Source organism: Carcharodon carcharias, chromosome 2 (assembly GCF_017639515.1).
Source record: "Carcharodon carcharias isolate sCarCar2 chromosome 2, sCarCar2.pri, whole genome shotgun sequence".
NCBI classification, from domain to species: domain Eukaryota; kingdom Metazoa; phylum Chordata; class Chondrichthyes; order Lamniformes; family Lamnidae; genus Carcharodon; species Carcharodon carcharias.
The window spans coordinates 196,952,835-196,974,549 of record NC_054468.1 but is presented as its reverse complement, the minus strand read 5'-3'; the positions used below and the strand labels follow the sequence as shown (position 1 = coordinate 196,974,549).

The 21,715-nt window shown below is 39.4% G+C and overlaps 1 protein-coding gene across 4 annotated transcripts in view; it reads right to left on the bottom strand.

Moving 5' to 3' along the window:
* Window positions 1-1,043: 1,043 nt before the first annotated feature.
* Window positions 1,044-21,715, bottom strand: part of LOC121293998 (echinoderm microtubule-associated protein-like 4) — a 363,716-nt gene continuing 343,044 nt past the window's right edge. For 3 of the 4 annotated variants that reach the window (XM_041217491.1, XM_041217498.1, XM_041217483.1), the window contains exons 23-25: window positions 20,687-20,785; window positions 9,890-10,020; window positions 1,044-2,925 (exon numbers count right to left, since the gene is read on the bottom strand). In XM_041217491.1, coding sequence (XP_041073425.1) covers window positions 2,707-2,925; window positions 9,890-10,020; window positions 20,687-20,785 — 449 coding nt within the window. In that variant the 3' untranslated portion in view covers window positions 1,044-2,706. Of the gene's footprint in view, window positions 2,926-9,889; window positions 10,021-20,686; window positions 20,786-21,715 lie in introns of those variants that run through there. The other variant, XR_005946679.1, reaches the window with a different exon arrangement.

Genomic DNA, 21,715 nt, shown 5'->3' with positions numbered 1-21,715 from the left:
AGAGAATGCCAAGGCGACATCTTCAAATGTAGAGATTAGAAACCCTCGTGAAGACGATAAAGTTTCTGAGAGACTGGTTGGCTCACAATATGACAAATGGCTAGGTGGGTTGTTGAGAAATCCATGGAATTTGCTTTGGCTGCATCTGTCATTTACTTTGCAGTGTGGTGTGTCTGTTAATTCACGTGTACCTCATACCTACACTGAATGTTAGCTTATAAGATAGTTATTGTATATTGTTTCTCTTTTTGAATTTCTATGTGGGTAAAGGAATTATGTGATTTTAGTCATTTTCTTGTGTTGGTATTGAGATATTTCCAACCTTTTTGTCTGGTGTAATATAGTTCATTTTCTCGTTTAATAAATGTTTCATTCTGAGTTAAAAGTTCATCAGCAAAATCCTGTGAATTCGTTCAGTAACTTTTCTCCACGGTTTCTAAAACAAAAAGTTAGTATTTATTAAGCCAGGTCTCACTCTGGGTTCTGGGATTGTAACAATAGCATTTTCTTCCTCTTTGATCTCCAATTACAGCAGCAATGCCGTGGGAGCATCATTGCCTCCAAATTCACTCCAAGTCATACGCGATCCTGACTTGCACATATGCCACTATTTCTTCTTCATTGTTGACTCAACATTTTGGAATTCCCTATCTTAATTACATGGGCTGCAGTGGATAAAGAGAAGACTGATTACTACCTGATCAACAAATACAGCCTTACCAACATAAAAGTAAAATACTGCAGATGCTGGAAATCTGAAATAAAAACAGAAAATGCTGGAAAAACTCTGGCAGAATCTGTGCAGAGAGAAACAGAGTTAACATTTCAAGCCTGTATGACGACTTCTTCTGAAGAAGAGTCATATGGACTTGAAACATCAATTCTGTTTCTCTCTCCACGGATTCTGCCAGGCCTGCTGAGTTTTTCCAGCATTTTCCGTTTTTATTACAGCCTTATCAATGCTGTCATATCCGAAGAACAAATTTTGAAAAATGAAGAACAAGGTTAGATCGTAGAACATTGAAAAGTCACCAACAATTGAATTTTCACTCTGATCTCTTTTATTTGTTTTTTTTTCCATCAATTTTTATGGCATTTGTCAGGAATGCATGAAAACACATAGTTCTAACATCAACACATTGGAAAACTCTTGGTCAATCGTATTTCCCTTACAATCATTGAGTGTGTTTTTAATACAGCAACATATTTCCGACCTTAAATTCCATAAGTTATTGCAGACCGATGCATCAATTCAATGGTTGTTATACTGTTAGTTGGTAGCTGTAAGGCTCTTGTATGTCAATAGCATCCCCAGATAGCACCTATTATACACTAAAGGAGCTCTACATGTTTTTTGAGCCCATCTAGGCACTTTCTCTAGATTGCTGGATGCCTGGTAATTAGTTAATCCTGAGTACAGATTCAAAGGGAATGACAGTTCTGATCCACTTTGGAATGGCACGATCTGGTAAACACTTGATTTCACACTTAAGACTTAAGCACACTAACAACATCTAAAATTACTAACCATAACTTCTCATTAAACCAAAAGCATTGGATCAACGTATCAAATAAAGATGCAGTTTATTCTATGCAAATCAAAGTATAAATAAGTTCATTTGGACACTTCCCCTTGCATATTGTCAGTGAGTGTTTTCCCCCTCTTGTATAGCAAGTACAAAGTGAATCTAAATTCTAAACAATTTCCCAGGTCTAAAAAAAAAGGAAAAAAACCCCAGAAAACACAAAACAAATCTATACTTTGATATCCTGATAGTGTACTTTAAGTACCACGTTATTTCATGGCTGACCACGACCAGATTTAACACACAGCAACTGTTAAGATGTGTAAGTCCATGATGATACAGCATAAAATATAAATATGGTATCAACTTGTCGAACTTCACCAGACTAGGAAAGAACAACCAACCAGGCAGTATTATTTCACCAAATCCTAGAGTTATTTCAAATGGTTGATTTTCTTTAAGATGGTGCAACTGCTCCTAATACACATCCACTACTGAAAATTAATTTTAAATTAAAAAAGATACAATCAGAAGATGTGTGTAGACTTGAGATCACTTTACGAGGTATAGTTTTAATTCATCTGAAACAAAAGTAAGCAAGCCTACTTCAAATAAGAGATCACAAAAATGTCTACTTGATCACCAGACACTGGTGATATGAAGACATTGCATATTTAGTATTCAAGAAGGCAGTGCCATGCTCATGGCAGTCGTGGTTTACCAGAAGACTCTGTGCAAGTCAATCTCATTCACAATTCTTGGCCACAAACAGGCCTGATAAAATGACAGTTAATTTTGACTGAAGTTAACAGTTAACGCTGTTTGTTATGCAATCATTTAAATTCAACTTGAAAAAAATGCTTTATAATACAAAGCGGACTCAATTCAGCATTTCCCAACCACAGAAGTGTTTTTTTCCAGTATTTACATTCTGTAACTTCTGCCTTTATTTAATTAATTGCTTTACTAAAATCTACTTTAAGTGTTGCAATTTCTTCCCAAGAAGAACTTTGGCCAGTCATTAAAGTCACTTGACACTTGCAAGTGATGCCCTTGGGAATCTTTCCATCCTTGCAATGGAAGATTAGACCAGAATTAAACAAAATCAGCAGCCCTATTCACTATACCCAGCCACTATTCCTCATCATATAAGCCAAGAATCTCTGAATTTTTTGACATTTTAAGACACTGACGAGTTTTCTGTTGGACCGTCAGTGGGAGAAGGTGGAGCATTCTGCTCGAGGTTGCTTCCATTTGATGGAAGCGGTGTCTTCTCTGTCACTCTCCACTGTATGATGCTGGTGTCCTTTCCTCCTGTCGAAATCAAGTGACCATCATTGTAGGTGAAGCTGACATTGGTCACATGACTACTGTGTGCACTGTAAACATGGCTCGGAGCCTGGAAACACATCACAAGGGAAAGGTTTGGTAAATGTAAGGTCTAGCCCTGGATTCACAGATGCATAAACTGACTGCAACTGAAGGTTTATGAAATAATGGGAAATTAATATCTATATACTATTATTTATCTGCTATCATGAAAACTTGCATCTTTCAAGAAAACACTAACTATATATATTAACTATATATATTCACCCTCATAATAATATTTATTTCTAAGCAAGGCTAATGGTGAATGTGGAATTCCAGTGCAAAAAAAGCATCCAGTGTGGTGTCCAGAACATGGACTGTTTCATATATAGAGATGACAGAACAATCAGACAATCCCCAGGAATAGTTAGAAATGGCAATGCTGCATCATAGGATGCCAACACTTCCTCAACTATTATGAGATTGTTGTTTTAAAATGTAAATAAAGGTGGATGTTACCATACTCTCATGTACATGAAACTGCTTCATAGCATTCTTATACCCACTTAGGAATATAGGATGGGATTACATTAGGGGAAGAAACATGCTAAGTAAAAGAAAGAAGCACGTGCCTTGCCTGGGATATTTTTACTAAAGGCAGATAAGGTAAATGTACCAGTAACGTTTCATTAGAAGTACAAAGCATGACACTAGCCAGCACTCAGTGGGACAAGGAATTAATATGGAGGAAGTACCACAGTCTGCTGTCACTGCGATAAGTCGTTCTTTACAAAATTTTGCAAGTACTTCCATGAAAACTCATGTAAATCTATGTTTCTCTTGGGCTAGTACAATGGAAAAACTTCTGAACTGGGTTTAAAGAAATCCTTTTCATTTCTGCACTCTCATTCTCTAATTGGTCATCACAGATGACATTTTGAATAAAACCAGAAGTGCCACAATCACAGTCCCAAATATTTTTCCTATCTTTTGGGGCAAGGAACTTGCCTTTCAGAGAAATAAAATTAACTTTTCAAATGGTCTCTTAACATTGTCTTCATGAAAAGGCATTGACAATCATTCTTATTTTGGTTTTAGGAGGTGGAAAAGCAAGATCAACATTAAGATTATTAATTTCAGACATCCACATTTTTTAAGCAAAGATGTATAAAAGATTGCACTGACATGCTGAGCCCACATGGTTTGTTCAAGTTTTAGTTATACAATATGGCTAATTTTGGTAGTGTTCAGTCTATAAATATGTTTGCAGCTTTCACAGGTTAAATTTAGAGCTTCAGTCTGCCATTTTACTTTGTCAACAGGCAGTTTTCTTTTCAAGCTGCAGGATTTCAATTTTCTAAATTCTTCTGAATTCCCTCTTTGATTCCTTGATTATATTGATGGACTCTAGTTTTGCTCCTCCCCGTGAGTTAGAACACTCTCTGTCTACTCGATCAAAATTGCTCAATTGTTGAATATATTCAAGGCTGAGATAGATAAATTTTTGGACCCTCAGTGAATCAAGAAATATGGGGGGGGGAGAGCAGCAAAGTGGAGTTGAGGCAGAAGATCAGTCACAATTGTATCGAATGGGGGAGCAGGCTCAAGGGACCATGTCATCTACTTCTGTTCCAATTTCTTAGGCTACGTTCAAATAACCAACATTTTGTGATGGAAATATATCCACGGATATCAAGCAAAGAGATTCTATGATGCACATTACTTGCAGCTTTCAGTTCCACGGTCTGCCATTAGACAACTAGGACCACCACTCTCATTCTGAAAATTGATTCTTGATGAGATTCATTCTGAACACAGCAGAACTGGTCAAGGGCTGCTCAAGGACAAGGCAGTAAAGAAAGCATTTGGAATGCTTTCCTTTATTGGATGAGGTATAGAAAACAAAAGCAGTTATGTAATGATGGAGCTGTATAAAATGGTGATTAGGCCACAGCTGGAATTTTGTGTGCGGTTCTGGTTGCCACATCACAGGAAGGACATAATTGCTCTGGAGAGAATACAGAGGAGATTTACAAGAATGTTGCCAGGGCTTGAAAATTCCAGCTATGTGGAAAGATTGGATAGGCTGGGGTTGTTTTCCTTGGAGCTGAGGAGGCTGAGGGGTGACACGATTGAGGCATACAAGATTATGAGGGGCCTGGATAAAGTAGACAGGGATGCCCTGTTTCCCCTAGCAGAGAGATCAATTACTGGGGGCGCAGATTTAAAGTGATTGGTAGAAAGATCAGAGGGGACATGAGGAAAAAATTCTTCACCCAAAGGGTAGTGGTGGGAATTTAGAATTCAGTGCCTGGTTTGGTGGTGGAGACAGAAACTCTTAACTCATTTAAAAGGCACCTGGATCTGCACCTAGAGTGCTGTAACTTGCAAGGCTATGGACCAGGTACTAGAGGATGGGATTAAAATGGGCAGCTAGTTTTTTTATTTTTTTATTTTTCAGCCAGTGCAGACATGATGGGCTGAATGGCTTCTTTCTGTGCTGTAAATTTTCTATGGCTCAATGGAGAAAATGGCTGGCAAATGTAGAGCTCAGGAACGCTTTTTGTTTTAAGGTCAGATAGGTATCCGACATATGTGGCGAGCCATCACGATGGTCATGAGTTTCTGAAGCACAGCAATAATTTTACTCTAGCAATATATTGGGATACATTTCATTTGCCCAAGTAAAAAGAGCTTAAGCATAAGCTGCGCCAACTTGGGTTTAAACGACCTCCGTTCCCCTTCTAAGATGGCAATTTTCAAAAAGGAAAACTGGATAAATCTGTAGAGTTATGGGGGAAGAGCTAGCACCCTGACAATGGCTGAGTGAGCACCTTCTGTGCTGTACAATTCCAAAGTCTTTCAGCTCTCAGCCTTCTTTTTTCTCTAGAAAAGAGACTACAGCTGTTCATTTCTCCCTCGAAGGCATAACCTCAGTTCAGGTAGCATCCTTGTAAATCTCTTTTGCATTCTGATGAATCAAATAACTAGAGCTGTAGAGAGGGCTTTAAATTAAATAGTGGGGGCAAGGGTTCACGTGAGATGGGATTTAGAAAGTCAACAAGGCAACAGTGCAGGGAAAGTATGAGAAATGATACTCAGTGTGACAGGATGTGACAGAGGATACAAACATTCTGGCAAATATGGTCAGAGTAGGGAAAAATAGTAAAAAGACAGTATTAAACATTCTTCTAGGATCCACTGGGCAAGTATGATCCTCGCACAATAGAACTTCACATTCAGTTTGAGGGTGAGAAACATGAGCCTAAGGTCAGTATCTTAAACTTAAAGGCAATTACAAAGCTATGAAGACAGTGTTGGCTACAGTGGACTGGGAAATAGGTCAAAAATTAAGATAGTGGCAAAGCAGTGGCAGAGATAAATTAGAACATGGGATTAAGCTAGTAACAGACAGCAAGAGCTTGTGCAAGGATATAAAAATAAGGAGAGTAGCTTCATTGAGTGTTGTTCCCTTAGAAGACAAAACTGGGGAATTAATAATGAGAAACAAAGAAATAGCAGAGGCTTTGAGCAAGTATTTTGTATCTGTCTTCAAGCAGAAGACAAAAAACATTTCAATAATAGCAGAAAACCAAGGAGGCAAAAAGGAGTGAGATAAGGTCCCGCATGGGAGATTGATAACGAAGTTAAGAGCCCATGGGATCCATGGCAATTTGGCAAATTGGATCTAGAATTGGCTGAGTGGCAGGAAGCAGAGGGTGATGGTCAAGGGATGTTTTTGTGGCTGGGTGCCTGTGTCCAGTGGAGTTCCACAGGGATCAATGTTGGGTCCCTTGCTGTTTGTGGTACATATAAATAATTTAGACTTGAACTTAGGAGGGTTGACCAGTAAGTTCGTGGATGACACGAAAATTGGCGGGGTGGTAAATAGTGAGGAGGATAGCTTTAGATTACAGGAGGATATAGACGGGCTGGTCAGATGGGCTGATCAGTGGCAAATGGAATTTAGTCCGGATAAGTGTGAGGTGATGCATATGGGCAGGACAAACAAGGCATGGGAATACATGACGAATGGTAGGACCCTGAGAGGTACTGAGGATCAGAGGAACCGTGGTGCGCAGGTCCACCGGTCCCTTAAGATAGTGAGACACGTAGATAAGGTGGTTAAGAAGGCATATGGGATACTTGCCTTTATTAACCGAGGCATCGAATATAAGAACAGGGAGGTTATGCTGGAACTGTATAAAACACTGGTTAGGCCACAGCTAGAGTATTGTGTGCAGTTCTGGAATCCGCATTATAGGAAGGATGTGATTGAACTAGAGAGTGTGCAGAGGAGATTTTTCAGGATGTTGCCTGGGCTGGAGAGTTTTAGTTATGAGGAGAGATTGGATAGACTGGGGTTATTTTCCTTGGAGCAGAGGAGATTGAGGGGGGACATGATTGAGGTGTATAAAATTATGAGGGGCATAGATAGGGTAGACAGGAAGGACCTTTCCCCTTGGTGGAGGGATCAGTAATCAGGGGGCATAGATTTAAGGTAAAGGGCAGGAGGTTTAAAGGGGATGTGAGGAAGAATTTTTTCACCCAGTGTGTGGTGGGAATCTGGAACTCTGCCTGAAAGGACGGTAGAAGCAGAAACCCTCATAACGTTTAAGAAGTATTTGGATGTGCACTTGCAATGCCATGGTATACAAGGCTACAGGCCTGGTGCTGGAAAATGGGATTAGAATAGTTAGGTACTTGTTTGACCGGCGCAGACTTGATGGGCGAAGGGCTTTTGTGCTGTAGACCTCTATGACTCTATAACTTAAAACAATCCCTATCATGAGAGAAAAAGTACTAGGAAACCTAATGGGACTAAAGGCTGATAAATTCCTTGGACCTAAAGGCCTGTATCCAAGGGTCTTAAAAAAAAATAGCTGCAGGAATAGATGCATTAGTTGTAATCTTCCAAAAATTCCTGCAGTCTGGAAAGGTCCCAGCGGAATGGAAAACCACAAATATGACACCTCCATTCAAGAAAGGAGGGAGACCTAAAGTACAAAACTATAGACCAGTTAGCTTAACATCTGTCATTAGGAAAATGCTGGAATCCATTATTATTAGTAGCGGGGCATTTAGAAAATCATAATACAATCAAGCAGAGTCAACTGAGTGAACATAGTGTTATGAAAAGAAAGAGAGTTTGACAAATTTATTAGAATTCTTTGAGGATGTAACCAGCAGGGGATTGAACAGGGAATAGAGTTGGGATAAATGGGTGATTTTCAGGTTGGCAAACTATAACTAGTGGCACGCCACAGGGATCAGTGCCGGGCCCTCAATTACTTACAATCTATATTAATGACTTGGATGAAGGGACTGGAAGTATTGTAGCCAAATTTGCAGGCACACAAAAATGAGTAGGAAAGCGAGTTGTGAGGAGGACATAGAATCTGCAATAGGTTAAGTGAGTGTGCAAAATAATGTGGGAAAATGTGAGATTGTCCACTTTGGCAAGGAGAATAAAAAAGCAGATTATTTAAGTGGAAGACAGCAGAATGCTGCAGTACAGAGGGATCCGGGTATCCTTCTGCATAAATCAAAAAAAGTTAGCATGCAGGTACAGCAAGTAATTAGGAAGGCAAATAGAATGTTAGCCTTTATTGCAAGGAAGATGGAGTATAAAATAGGAAAGTCTTGCTACAACTGCACAGAGCATTGGTGAGACTGCACCTAGAGTACTGCATACAGTTTTGGTCTTCTTACCTAAGTGGGAACATCCTTGTATTAGAGGCAATTCAGAGAAGGTTCGCTAGGTTCATTCCTGGGATGAAGGGATGAACTCCTATGAGGGCAGGTTGGGCCTGTACTCATTGGAGTTTAGAAGAATGAGAAGTGATCTTATTGAAACATATACTATTCTGAGGGGGCTTGACAGGGTAGAAGCTGAGAGGATGGTTCTCCTTGTTCAGGAGTCTAGAACTGGGGGCACAGTTTAAAAATTAGGAATCTCCTATTTAGAATGGAGATAAGGAGGAATTTCTTCTCTGAGAGTTTGTTAATCTTTGGAATTCTCTGTGAGAGGGAGCAATGGAGGCTAGGCCATGCATATATTCAAGGTTGAGTTAGATGCTTGATCTCCAAGGAACCAAGGATTATGGAGTCAGGCAGGATAGCGGAGTCAAGGCCACAATCAGATCAGCCACGGATGACCATGAATGGCAGCGCAGACCCGAGGGGCCAAATGGCCTACTCCTCCTCCTATTTCTTATATTATCCTCTCCAGCGTCTCTACATCCAAGTTATAATACGGCAACCAGAACTGTATATAGTACTCTAACTGTGATTTAACCAAGATTCAATATATGTTTAGCATAACTTACTGGCTTTTCCTCTAGAAATAAACCCCAGTGTATGGTTTGCTTTTGTTATGGCATTAATGACCTAGAATTGCTGCAACTTTTAGTGATTTGTGTATTTCTGCTTAACATCCCTTTTCTCCTCTACCCCTTTTAGATTCTTAATTTCCAGTAATACATGACTCCTTATTTTACTTACCAAAGTGTAATACCTCACAATTATCTGTGTTGAAGTTCATTTGTCAATTATTTGCCCATTCGGCAAATTAACAAATTTGTTATAATTTGTTGCAATCCTCCTCAGGATTGAATAACCCTCCCAATTTGACATTAGCTGCAAATTTAGAAGTTTGCTTTTTATACCAAATTCTTAATTGTTAATATAGATTATGAACAACAGTAGTCTCAGCATTGACCCCAATTCGCACTTGTGGTCAAAAATGTAATTCTTCAAAATTCCTTTTCAAGTTGAATGCTGATGTACTGAGTCAGGGAAACTTGCGCTTTAAAATGGCACAATCCAGCCTTCCCAGCCTCCAAAGACCTAGGGAATGGTACCATAGTACATTAAGGAAACTGATTATAATTTTTACATATAAACAAAATTATGTACTTTTAAAAAATACTGGTATAATGGTGTTCAGGTGTACTGATCTAACTTTGGTCACTGGATTCAAGGTCTGATTTGACTATGGCAACATAACCTTTAGCTTAGTAAGAATACATAAGAAATAAAATCTTATTCACCTTAGGCTTAGAAATGGGGTACTGAAAGATGTGAACTTTGCAAAAATCATCAGCAACAGCCACTACTTTTTTGCTGTGTGATCTGCAAAGTGCATTGATATCTGTTCCATCCGAGCCTTCGGGCCACACTCCTGCAAGGAATGAAAAACATGCATCATGCATTTTCTCTTCAGTTCCCAAGTAACATAGGAATGTCCTTTTAAAGAGTGAGTTAAAAAAAATCTGACAGGTTTATCTGACGTACAGAAAGTAAATATGGATTCTTGAGTCACAAAGAAGGATTAGTTTTCCACAGGATGTCTTGCAGAAATGATCAATTTTTTGTATTGACATAAACATTACAAGATGGATAACTTAAAGAATAAGTGAATAATTCTATGTTATATAATAACAGTACCGTGCCATGTATCTTACTAAGGAAATTGCAATATTTAAACTTAAGGATGTATTAGAGGGTTAGGGGCAGGGTGGGTCGCTCGAGGAATGTTGGGGTTTCAACTGTATTTTGTATTGCTGCTACTACCAATGTATTTTTAAATGTAATACTTCATTGAATCTTAGGACTAAAAGGTCAAACAATCACACACACATGCGTTTTGAATTTGCCAAAAAAATTGGCACTCCATAATACCCATTGGGCTGAATTTTGCCTTCGGCGAACAGGGGGCAGGGCCCTCTCGCCAACGCATTAAATGTCAGAGGTTCATCCCACCTCATTTAAATCTTCAGGAAGGCAGACCTGCAGCAAAATCAGCTGCGGGCCCGCCGACCTGTCAATGGTCAATTGAAGCCATTGACAGGGTCATTAAAACAATTAAAGGACCTGCCCGTCCAACCTTAAAGTTGGCGGGCAGGTCAGGAGCCCTGGCAGGGAATAGCAAAAACATGAAACCTCATCCACTGGCGGGAAGAGGTTTCATGTAGGGATTTAAAAAGTTTAATAAAGTTTTAGTGAAATTTATAAACATGTCACATGAGGGGGTCATGTTAAAGATTTTTTTTTCTATTTTTAATGTTTTCACAACTGTCAGCGATCTCCCTGAGGCAGCACTTTGCCTCAGGGAGATGTGCGCTCTTTCGTGCGCATGTGCAAAAGAATGCACTCTCGCATTTGGGGAATCCCCCCACCGCCTGCATAGGAAGCACATAGCGTTTCCCAGCGGACGTCATGTTAGGCGGGCTTTAATTGGCCCGCCCACTTGAAATGACAGCAGGGCCCGCTTCTCCGGCAGGGAGCGACTCCCTGCCCGCCGGAGATTGGGTCTGGCCCGCCCACCCGGTAGGCAGAAAATTCTGCCCATTGTTTATATAACTCCAACCATTTTACAAGTCTTTCTGTTACAGTTGAGTTTCTTGAAAAAAAAAAGACAAATTTTAGATAATTGTTACTTCATTTTTGTAAGTAGTGCCAATTATTGTTTCCAATTGTGACGGCTGTAGATCATAGCTAAGCCTTTATTATTTAGTGTGGTGTGAAATATCTAAGTTCAAACATATACAGCACTGCTTAAATAAATCAATACATGCTGCTAATTACTTCCTTTATGGCTAAGTGAGGAATGACTAGTCTAAACCTCATTTCCTTTGCAACTTTTAATGCACAAATTAGAGGATGATGAATGCTGGGGAGTAATTACAATCCAATAAATCTAATTGTGGGTTCAAACAACCTCAGTATGAAGAAAGCAATCTTAGGTGGTTGGTATTTGTAATTTTTTGATGCAAACTATTGCAAGATCCATATAAAAAAACATTTTGAAAGGGAATTAGACACTAGCTTGAAAAAGCGGAATATTAAAGGATTTGGGAAGTGAGCAGAAAATAAGATTGGACTAGGTAGTTCGTGGAGAAAAACACAGGTACATACTTGAGGCATTCAGCTTTGTTTCTGTGTTGTAATATTTCATAAATTTACATATGTATCTGAAACCTAGGCAGTAAGCTACACTCAAAACCATGTTTCTGAATTGTTATTTAGAATATATACAGTGTCACGTTTACATGAAATTTCCATTCTAGTTTTGGCCAGTATTTATACTATTAGTCCTTGAATACAATTCCATGCAGAAAAAGGGGGAACCATTGCATTATCAAGAACTATTCTGTAACACATTATTGGGATATTTATTCAGGGTAAATATATTAAAGAAATAATATTCAGCCTCAATGATGACCAACCACAAATGAACACTGAATTTCAATGCGAATTCTCCTGCTCGTCCACCATAATTTTGGTAGAAGAGCCACAGAAACCCAGAAAATTGTTACACCATTTTCCCAAGGTTTTCACATCTCATCCATTGAAGTAATGGTGACAAACATGAGAATTCTAGTGAAAATTCACTCATACAGCATGGTTTCTAATGACAGACCAAGAGGATCCACTTTAATCCCTGGTCTATACTGATCTAGTTGCTGAGTTGGGTGGGCAAATGAGGAAAAAACAGTTGGGCCAGTGGCTGTTAGGCTAAGGGGGACGCAAGGCAAAATGTGTCAGAATTTCTACTTGTTCTGTAGTGTACCTATATGTGAATATCAAGTGATGACAGATCAGACTTAGCGGTGGGTAGTACAGGAGAGCAACCAATATCAAGCTATCAATCATGGCAGGTTAATGTTCAAGTTGCAGATCTCTGCACAAGACCTATGTTTTGGGACCTGGCACAAATCACCATATAAAGGCTAAGTTTCATAGCATCTAAATTTGTCCTTGGCCCCAGTGTTATTAGCCAACCATTTGACAACATGCTGATCAAAAACAAGAAACACTGTCAAGAGGAAAGACGGCTTATGATGTTTTGGATGTGTACCCTACATCATAGGGACATGCTACCTAAATGCCATAACTTGTGTTTTCCCTTTAGATTCTGACATTCAGTAGTAATCAGTATTTCTTGTTCTTATTTTAGAATTGCAATTTTTCTTTCTTTTATTGCTCAATGTTTATCAGATTCATCACTTTTTATTGTGGAATCAATGCACTGAAGTTGCTCTCTTAAAAGCGGAGTGCGGGGTTGAGGGGGCGGGGGGGTTGGTAGATGTCAGGTGAAGGAAGGTTTAGAAATCCTAAAAAAATTTCAGGGCAACAAAGCAGTGTAGCATTGTGTATAAGGACAAGCAGAATGGGACAAGAAGGGGAAAGAGTTTAACAGTATTGGTGCACCACAAATAAGGTTCATGCAAAAAATGGTGGTTTAAAAGAAATAAAATTAAAGGCTCTTTCTCTGAATGCACCAAGCATTCATAATAAAACAGTCAAACTAGTGACATAGATAGAGATAAATAGATTTGAATTAATCACCATTACAGAGTCATGATTACAAGGTTGGGAAATAAATATTTCAGGGTACACAACATTTTGAAAAGACAGGCAGAATGCAAGAGGAGGAGAAGCAGTAGTTCTGATAAAAAGGATGCCATAAGGACAATAGTAAGAAAGGATCTTGGATTAGATCAAGTTGTAGAATCAACGGGCAGAATTTTGCCATCAGCTAGCAAGGGGCCGGGCCCGCTTGCCGACGCGTAAAATGACGCGGGATGACGTTGGGTAGAACCCCCAACTTCATCCCGGTCCACTTAAATTTTCAGGAAGGCGGGCCTGCAGCAAAATCAGCTGCGGGCCCGCCGACCTGTCAATGGACAATTGACAGATTAATTAAAGTACTTAGTGTACCTGCCCGTCCAACTTTAAAGTTGGTGGGCAGGCCAGGAGCCCCAGCAGCAAACTGAAAAACATGAAACCTCATACACGGCGGGATGAGGTTTCATGCAGGTTTTTAAACTTTTTAATAAAGTTATGTTAATTATGAACATGTCCCATCTCATGTGACATTGTCACATGAGGGGGACATGTTAGGGAATTTATATTTTTCTATTTTTAATATTTTTAAAAGTGTAAGCGATCTCCCTGAGACAGCACTTAGCTTCAGGGAGATGTGCGCTCTTTCACGTGCATGCGCGACAGAGCGCACTCTTGCTTTTGGGGAATTCCCCCCTGCCGCCTGCACAGGAAGCGCTTTAATTAGCCTGCCCACGTAAAATGGTGGCAGGGCCCGCTTCTCCGGCGGGGATCATCTCCCTGCCACCGGAAATTGGGTTGGGTCCGCCCTCCCGGAAGGCAGAAAATTCTGCCCAATATGGGTGGAGATTAGGAATAACTAAGTCAGAAAACGCTGGTGGGGCACAGCATTAAACAAGAAATAATTGGAAGTTGCAACAAAAGCAATGTAATAGTCAAAAAGCATTTTAATCTTCATATAGACTGGACAAATCAAATTGGCAAAGGTAGTCTGGAAAATTAGAATGCTTTCGCAACAGCTTCCTAGAACAATATGTTGTGGAGCATACTTGAGATAAAGCTATTTTAGAACTAGCATTGTGTAACGAAGCAGGGATAATTAGCAATCACATAGGGCAGAATGGGGGGCCGGGGGGGGGGGGGAGAGAAAGAGTTCAGGAGTGGGCGCGTGGAGGCGCGCCACCAATCAGCACCCCCAATTGGGGGTGCGCTGCCATTTTACATAAGTGGGCCAATTAAGGCCTGCCCAGTGTGACGTCTGCCAGGAAGCGCTATGCACTCCCTGTGCGGGCGGGGTGGGGGGGGAAGATTCCCTGAGCTGAGAGTGCGCTCTTTTGTACATGCGCGCGAAAGAATGCACTCATCTCCCTGAGGCTAAGTGCTGCCTCAGAGAGATCGGCTCCAAATGTAAAAATGCTAAAAATAGAAAAATAAAATTTCCCTGACATGTCCCCTCATGTGACACTGTCACATGAGTTGGGACATGTCCATCACTTATAGTTAAACTTTTATTACACTTTTAAAAACCTACATGAAGCCTCATCCCACCTGTTGATGAGGTTTTATGCTTTCTCTGAAGCCTGCCAGGGCTCGCAGCTTGCCTGTCAATCTTAAGGTTGGACGGGCAGGTCCATTCATGATGTTAATGAGTTTGTCAATGGCCTCAATAGCCCCCGCCGACTTGAAAATTGAAATGACGCGGGGTGACATCGAGAGTTCCGCCCGACATCATCCCGCGTCATTTTACGGGTCGGTGAATGGGCCCAGCCCCCTGCTTGCCGACCAGGAAATCCTGCCCATAGTAGAAGATTCTCTGGGAAAAAGTGATTATAATGCAATTGAATTTCACATTGGGATGAATTATATGGATTGTTCATCCCCTGGTAGAAAAGTCGGTCACAAACTGACCAACTTGCAAAAAGACCGTCCCACATTAATATTACTTTGCAGTGGCCTTAGAAAGCTGAGAATGGGACTTCCGTCCCTCTGTGGAAGCACCTGAATCTAGCAGCTCTTGCAGTCGCAGCAGTGCCAGAACTCAGTAGTGGATGCTGCTGGGACTGCAAGCAGTTCCATGAAGAAGCCATAGTGAGCAGAGTCCAGGCTTTTTGGGTGGGAGGGATTGGGCACGCTAGAGGTGGAGGAGGGTAGGGGACCAGGTTTTTGAGGCCAAGGGGGAAGCATAAAAGGGGTGGGGTACCATCTTCAGGAAGATGCCCCAAGGTGCAGGGGACTCTGAGACGGAGGTACTCATCTTTCCTTCTTGCTTTTTCACCTCAGATGGTGTAAAAGTGGGCTTCCCACTCTCGTCCACCTTTCACTGGCCAGAGCAATATGTCACTTAAATGGACAGTTAAAGGTCTCAATAGGCCTAAGGACAGGCAGTCTAGTGGATGCCTTACCCACCCACTGTATTATGAGGAACGAGTTAAGGATAGGCAGGGAGGCAGTGGGCAAACCACCTGTCATATTCTACGTGCCCCCTGCTGAAAACATGTCCAACAGGGGCTGTAAAATTCACCATTTATTTTGAGAGCAACACATTTGAGTCTACAAGGAGAATCTTAAAATTTAAACAGAACCAATTACATAGGTATGAAGGGAGAGCTGGCCAAGGTTGATTAGGTAAATGGACTAAAAGGCAAGGTGGTAAATAAACAGAGGGAAACTAAAGAAACGTTTCAAAATGTTCAACAAAAATAGGTTTCAGTGAAAGAAAGATCCATCTGTGGTTTTCTAGGGAAAATAAGGATAGCATTAGATTAAAAGAGTAGAAGAGGAGGCTTAAAATATTGCAAAGATTGGAAGAATTGTAGAAACCAGCAGAGGGCAACCAAAAATTTGATAAAAAGGGAAAAAACAGAATGTGAGCGAACCAGCCAGGAATATAAAAACAGATTGCAAGAGTTTTAGCAAGTAAATAAAAGCAGAGTAACTAAAGTAAACATTGGTCCCTTAGAGGCAGAGGCAGGAGAAATTATGATGTGGAATGAGCAAATGGCAAAGATGTTGAACAAATATTTTGTGACTCTCTTCACAACAGAAAACACAAACTACATAGCAGAAAGAGAGGGTAACCACAGGGTTAGTGGAACTTAAGGCACTTATCAGCAGAGAAAAAGTATTAGAGAAACTTAAGGGACTAAAATCAAACAAATCCCCTGGTTGACCTCCAGCATGAAATCCCACCTCTGGATCACTCCTGGCACCATTAAGTGGATGCCGAACCTGCCTCCGAACTAATTAGGACCAGTAAAAATCACTGATGCTGACAGAGCATGGGGTTGGGGCTCAGAAATGATCCGGCTATTGAGTTCCAGACCCTGGAATTAAAATCCAGCCCATGAGCCTATCTATATATAGAGTCTCGATAAACCCATTTATTATAAATGTATATTTTTAAGATTCCAAAATAAGATGCACTGGTTATGATTAACCAAAATGCCACAGATTCTAGAATGGTCCCAGGGCACTGGAAGGAGCAAGTGTAACAACCTATTCAAGAAAGGAGGGATAGAGAAGACAGGGTAATAATGATCAATTAATTGGTCATTGGGAACATGCTAGAATCTATTATTCAGGAAGACTTAACAATGCACTTATAAAATCATAGTATGATTAGACAGGATCATCATGGTGTTATGAAAAGGAAATTTTGTTTGACAAAGAGTTTTTTTTTTGCGGATGTAACCAGTAGGGTAGCTAAAGGAAAGTCAGTAGTTGCATAATGCTGGGATTTTCAAAAGGTATTTGATAAGGGGCCACACAAATGTTTAACATACAAGATAAGGGCTCATGGGGTTTGAAATATTAGCGTGGATGGATTAGCATTGCTTAAGGGACAGGAAGTAGAGAATAGGGATAAATGGGGTATTTTTAAGTCAACAGGCTGTAACTGGAAGAATGCTGTGAGGATCAGTGTTGGGGCCTCAGCTGTTAACAATCTATATTAATGACTTAGATCAGGGGTGAGGCACCTTTTTCTTAACAAAGGCCATTCATACACAGACAAAATCAGTCACAGGTCACAAAGACAAAAATCAACTTAATTTAGTTTTTTTTTTAAAGAGAGAATACAGAAATGTTCAACTCACCTGTTGTTTTAATGTGATGGCTGAATTTGATTATTGTATTGTTAAATATTATAGTAATTTAGCTGATGCTTTTATCCAAAATAAATTTGTAATGATGATGATAAATGCTATTTTGTAGGTCCTACTGTCACAGGTCTACATTTTTAGAAACCTTGCTGCAGCCCGGATGAAATTGAGCAACGGGCCAGATCTGGCCTAAAGGCTATTGGTTCCCCACCCCTGACTTAGATGGAGAGACTGCGAGTAATCTAAGTTTGGCGATGACACAAAGCTAGGTGGAAATGGAGGCTATGAGGAAGTCACAAAGAGGCTGTAAAGAGGTATAGACAGGTTAAGTAAGTGGGCAACAAGATGGCAGATGGTGTGTCATATGGGAAATGTGAAGTTATACCTACTTCAGTAGTAAGAATTGAAAGGCAGAATATTTTTTTAAACAGGACTGAAACTTCTACATGTTGATTTTCATAGAGGCTCGGTTGGAGTCGTACAAGGATCACAGCAAGTTAGCATGCAGATACAGCAAACAATTAAAAAGGCAAATGTCATGATGGACTTTATTGAAAGGGCACTGGAGTACGCAAATAAGGAAGTCTTGCTATCATTATAGAGTGCTTTGATAAGATCACACAGAGTAGTGTGTGTAGTTTTGGTCTCCATATCCAAGGAAAGATATATTTGCCCTGGGAGACGGTACAGCAAAGGTTCACTAGTTTGGTTCCTGTGAATGAGAAGGTTGTCCTATGATGAGAGATTGAGTAAATTGGACTTATACATTTGGAGTTTAGAAGAATGAGAGGTGATCTCATTGAAACATACAAAATTCTGAAGGGGTCTGTAGACACAGAGGTTGTTTCCCTTGGCTGGGAAATCTAGAATACAGGGATACAGTCACAGGATAAGGGGTTACTCACTTAGGACTAAAATGAGAAATTTCTTTACTTCAGAGGGTTGTAAATCTTTGGAATTCTCTACCCAAGAGGTTGTGGACATTCCATCATTGAGTTATTCATGGCTGAGATCAGTAGATTTTTGGTCTCTATGGAATCAAGGAATATGCGGAGCAGGCAGGAAAGCAGAGTTGAGGTAGCAGCTCAGCCATGATTGTATTGGATGGCAGAGCATACATGTGGTCTACTTCTGCTCCTATTTCTTACATTCTCATGTCTTTTTGTATGACTCCACATTCCTGTGGACATACTCTTTTCTGCAAATCTTTACAAATGCCAAAGTAATGTTCCTTGCTGTTTGCAATTGCTTCACTGCCATACTTATCCAATGATTGGATAGTACCTATATGAAAATGTTAAGAATTTAAAATGAAAACCATAAAGGTCAATAATTTATAGAGATAATATTTGATCTATTTCCTTAAAGTAAATTTTGAATGTTTTTCCCTCAAAGAAACAGATTTAAACCACAAACTACATTAACAGCAGCAGAACTGGTTTAAGTCAGTGAGGTAACAGTAAAGCTTGTTCCAAATTTAGAATATCTATTCAGGACATAAAAAATAAAGCCCTTGCTGAATATTTGACCAAATATTTTCATCAGTTTTTTCTTGTGAAGCAACAGAACTGCAAGCCATCTAGGGTTACATTTTTCCTGTTGGGATTATCACACATTACTGATTGAGAAGCTTTTATCTTATGTGACCAGGCATTTCAATAACTGGCAGGTTATTCATTAAGAAATGGAAAAAGGAAGTTAAACAGTGTGTGTCAGAAAAACCTTTGGGAATAAAAAGCAATACATTTATATGACTCAATAAAATTACTTTTCTAAAAAAACTTGCAGTTTTTAAATTACAAAGCAAATGGCAATATTTATTAAACTGATTCCGTTCTCAGCAATTAAGAAAACATTGATTCTGACAAATCTTCTAACATGGAAGAGCAAGGGGTTGCAGCAGTTTTATGATTCAAGCTTTAACTGAAAGTTGGCTTGAGTTATGCTTGTGTAAGGTATGTAAGTAATACGTCAGAGACATTTATAAAAATGGTACATCACCATTCCATACATAATAGTTGAAAAAGTCTTAATGTTATACTAATTAACGTTTAAATTTAGTGTGTCATTTCAAACTCTCATGATTTTCTGGAAGAGGCAAATATAAACCGTCCCACATATTAATTTTCAGCAAATTGCACTAACTTATCTATTATTCTTTGGCCGGATTTCAGTTTACATTGAGATTGGTCATCTTCTCTGTTCTCAGACGTTGCATTATGCAATTTCTTAAAGAAAGTAAATTCTTTGAGGAAAGAATTTATTCAAAGGTGTAACACAGCCTTAGTTGTACAAAGTCCAATCCCAAGGCCATTTACTCAAAAGAAAAAAGTCGTAACTGAGAACAATCAAACCAGAGGCTTTAATAGTTAAGTTATACATTGCAGGGTTTCTGATTTTTACCCATCCTCTGAATAACAATGGTTTTCTGATTCTTGGTGGGTAAATCTCTTTAGACACCAAATAATAATGTATATCCTTGATATGAGTAAATGCATCAATACACTTAGATTAACATTTACCAATGCCAAAAAGAAGTAATGTTATTATGAGCCCAGGAGATGGCAATAGTTGAGCATCTCTTTTTGGTGGTAGTAATTATTTTGTTAGAAGCTACATAGCTTAAATTGCTGACTTATTAATTGACTAGTTAAAATATAAAAGTCATGCCATAAAATAAGAAGTCATGTGAAATAAAAGTGATAATTTCTTAACTTTTCAACATTAATAAAATGTTAATAATTTTGTATTGAATCACTTATATATCTACTCTTCATTAGTTCTGTTGATAACACATTGTTTCTGTATTTTTCACTGTGGAACTGTTTTCCCTGCTCAGATTGCTCAGAATTACATATTAAACCATGACTCAGAGATCTCTTCATTGCTTTTCCATAATAACATGCTCGAGATGAAAGGCATCCTTTTGACATAATACGTGGTGCTTCAATTAGAGGTGAACCACCGCACCACCTATGACTACATTATAAATTGTAATCTGTATGGTGATGCATTAATAAAAAAATAATATTGATGCAGTGGTATGCCAAATAGCAGGTCTTGTGGCATAGTGGGTAATGTCCCTGTTTCTGAGCCAGAACTGCAGGCTTGAGTCCCATTCCAGGACTTAATGGCCATGGAAGGTGCTTTCATAATGTGGCCAGATAAGTTGATTATCAACCTTCCGATATGCCTTTGGCAAGCAAGAGAGGGTTAGCATGCTTGATGTGGAGTGGTGTTCCTCAAGCTATAGCCTTAGGCGACATGCTAGCAACTTGTTCCAGGGAAAACAAGCTATGGAAACGGACGTGCTTTGTCTATCTCATGCATCTCTAGGCACAGGAGAGAATCAGAAAGAAGCAGGGACACCAAATAATATATAATAATGTAACTACTTACCAAAAACATGAAAGCCCAGAACACATGTATATGTATACCATTCCATATCTCTGCATTCTGAGCGATTTCTGATCAGTTTGCAGCCATTCTGAATATCCCCTAAAAACACAATGCCTTTATGTTAGTCAAAACACAGGATTTCCAGTTGCTAAGCTTTGACATTTTTTAAAATTTGGAATTTATTTTAATTTTCACACTTCCACCCTCCAGCAGTCATTTTTGAGAGAGGACAAAAAATGTGAATTCCTCTGCCTCCATTTAGAAACACTCCCACTAAAACTCTGGATGAGAACAGTTGAATTATTCACCAACATGAAGTGAGCATCATTGTATTGTGTTTCTCTCTTCAAAAATTTTTTTCTGCATCTATTTTGCTTCATCAATTACACCACTGGAAAGATGCTCCAAAATGAACTTAATTGCAACATTTAAAGATGCCCTTCCATTTCCACTCTTTCTCATGATGGCTAAGCCAATGCTAAATTTCTTCTGAAGGGACACTATGGTGTGAATGTCAATAAAGAATAAGATTAAAATTTAGATCAGCTTCCAAGTGTCTAGGCATTACAGAAGGGCCCACTTACTTTTAGTAAGCTTCAGCTTTTTTAATGCAGTGAGTGGTAATGCCCTATAACTCACTGCCTAAGAGGGGATAGAAGTGGAGATAATGAATGATTTCAAAAAGAAGCTAAGTGGTCATTTGAGGGAAATCAACTTGCAGCTCTATGGAGATAGAGTGGGGCAATTCCTAATAAAATAAACCCAAAGCATAACTTTAAAATCACATAGGTGGAGTGACTATGCATAATAGCTATTATGGATTCTTGTCTAAGTGGTAGAGTTTAACTGGTTTCTGAGCGATTATCTGTATCAACATGTGATCACATTCTATCTCTACTCTCATCATCAGCAAAACTCTTGCCAACTCATGTGTCACCTCAAGACAAAATTTCCGAATTTACTTCAATGGGCTCTCAATGGAGCTAGGCGTGGTGATGTAGAAAAGGAGTGATTTGCAGGTGTAACTTA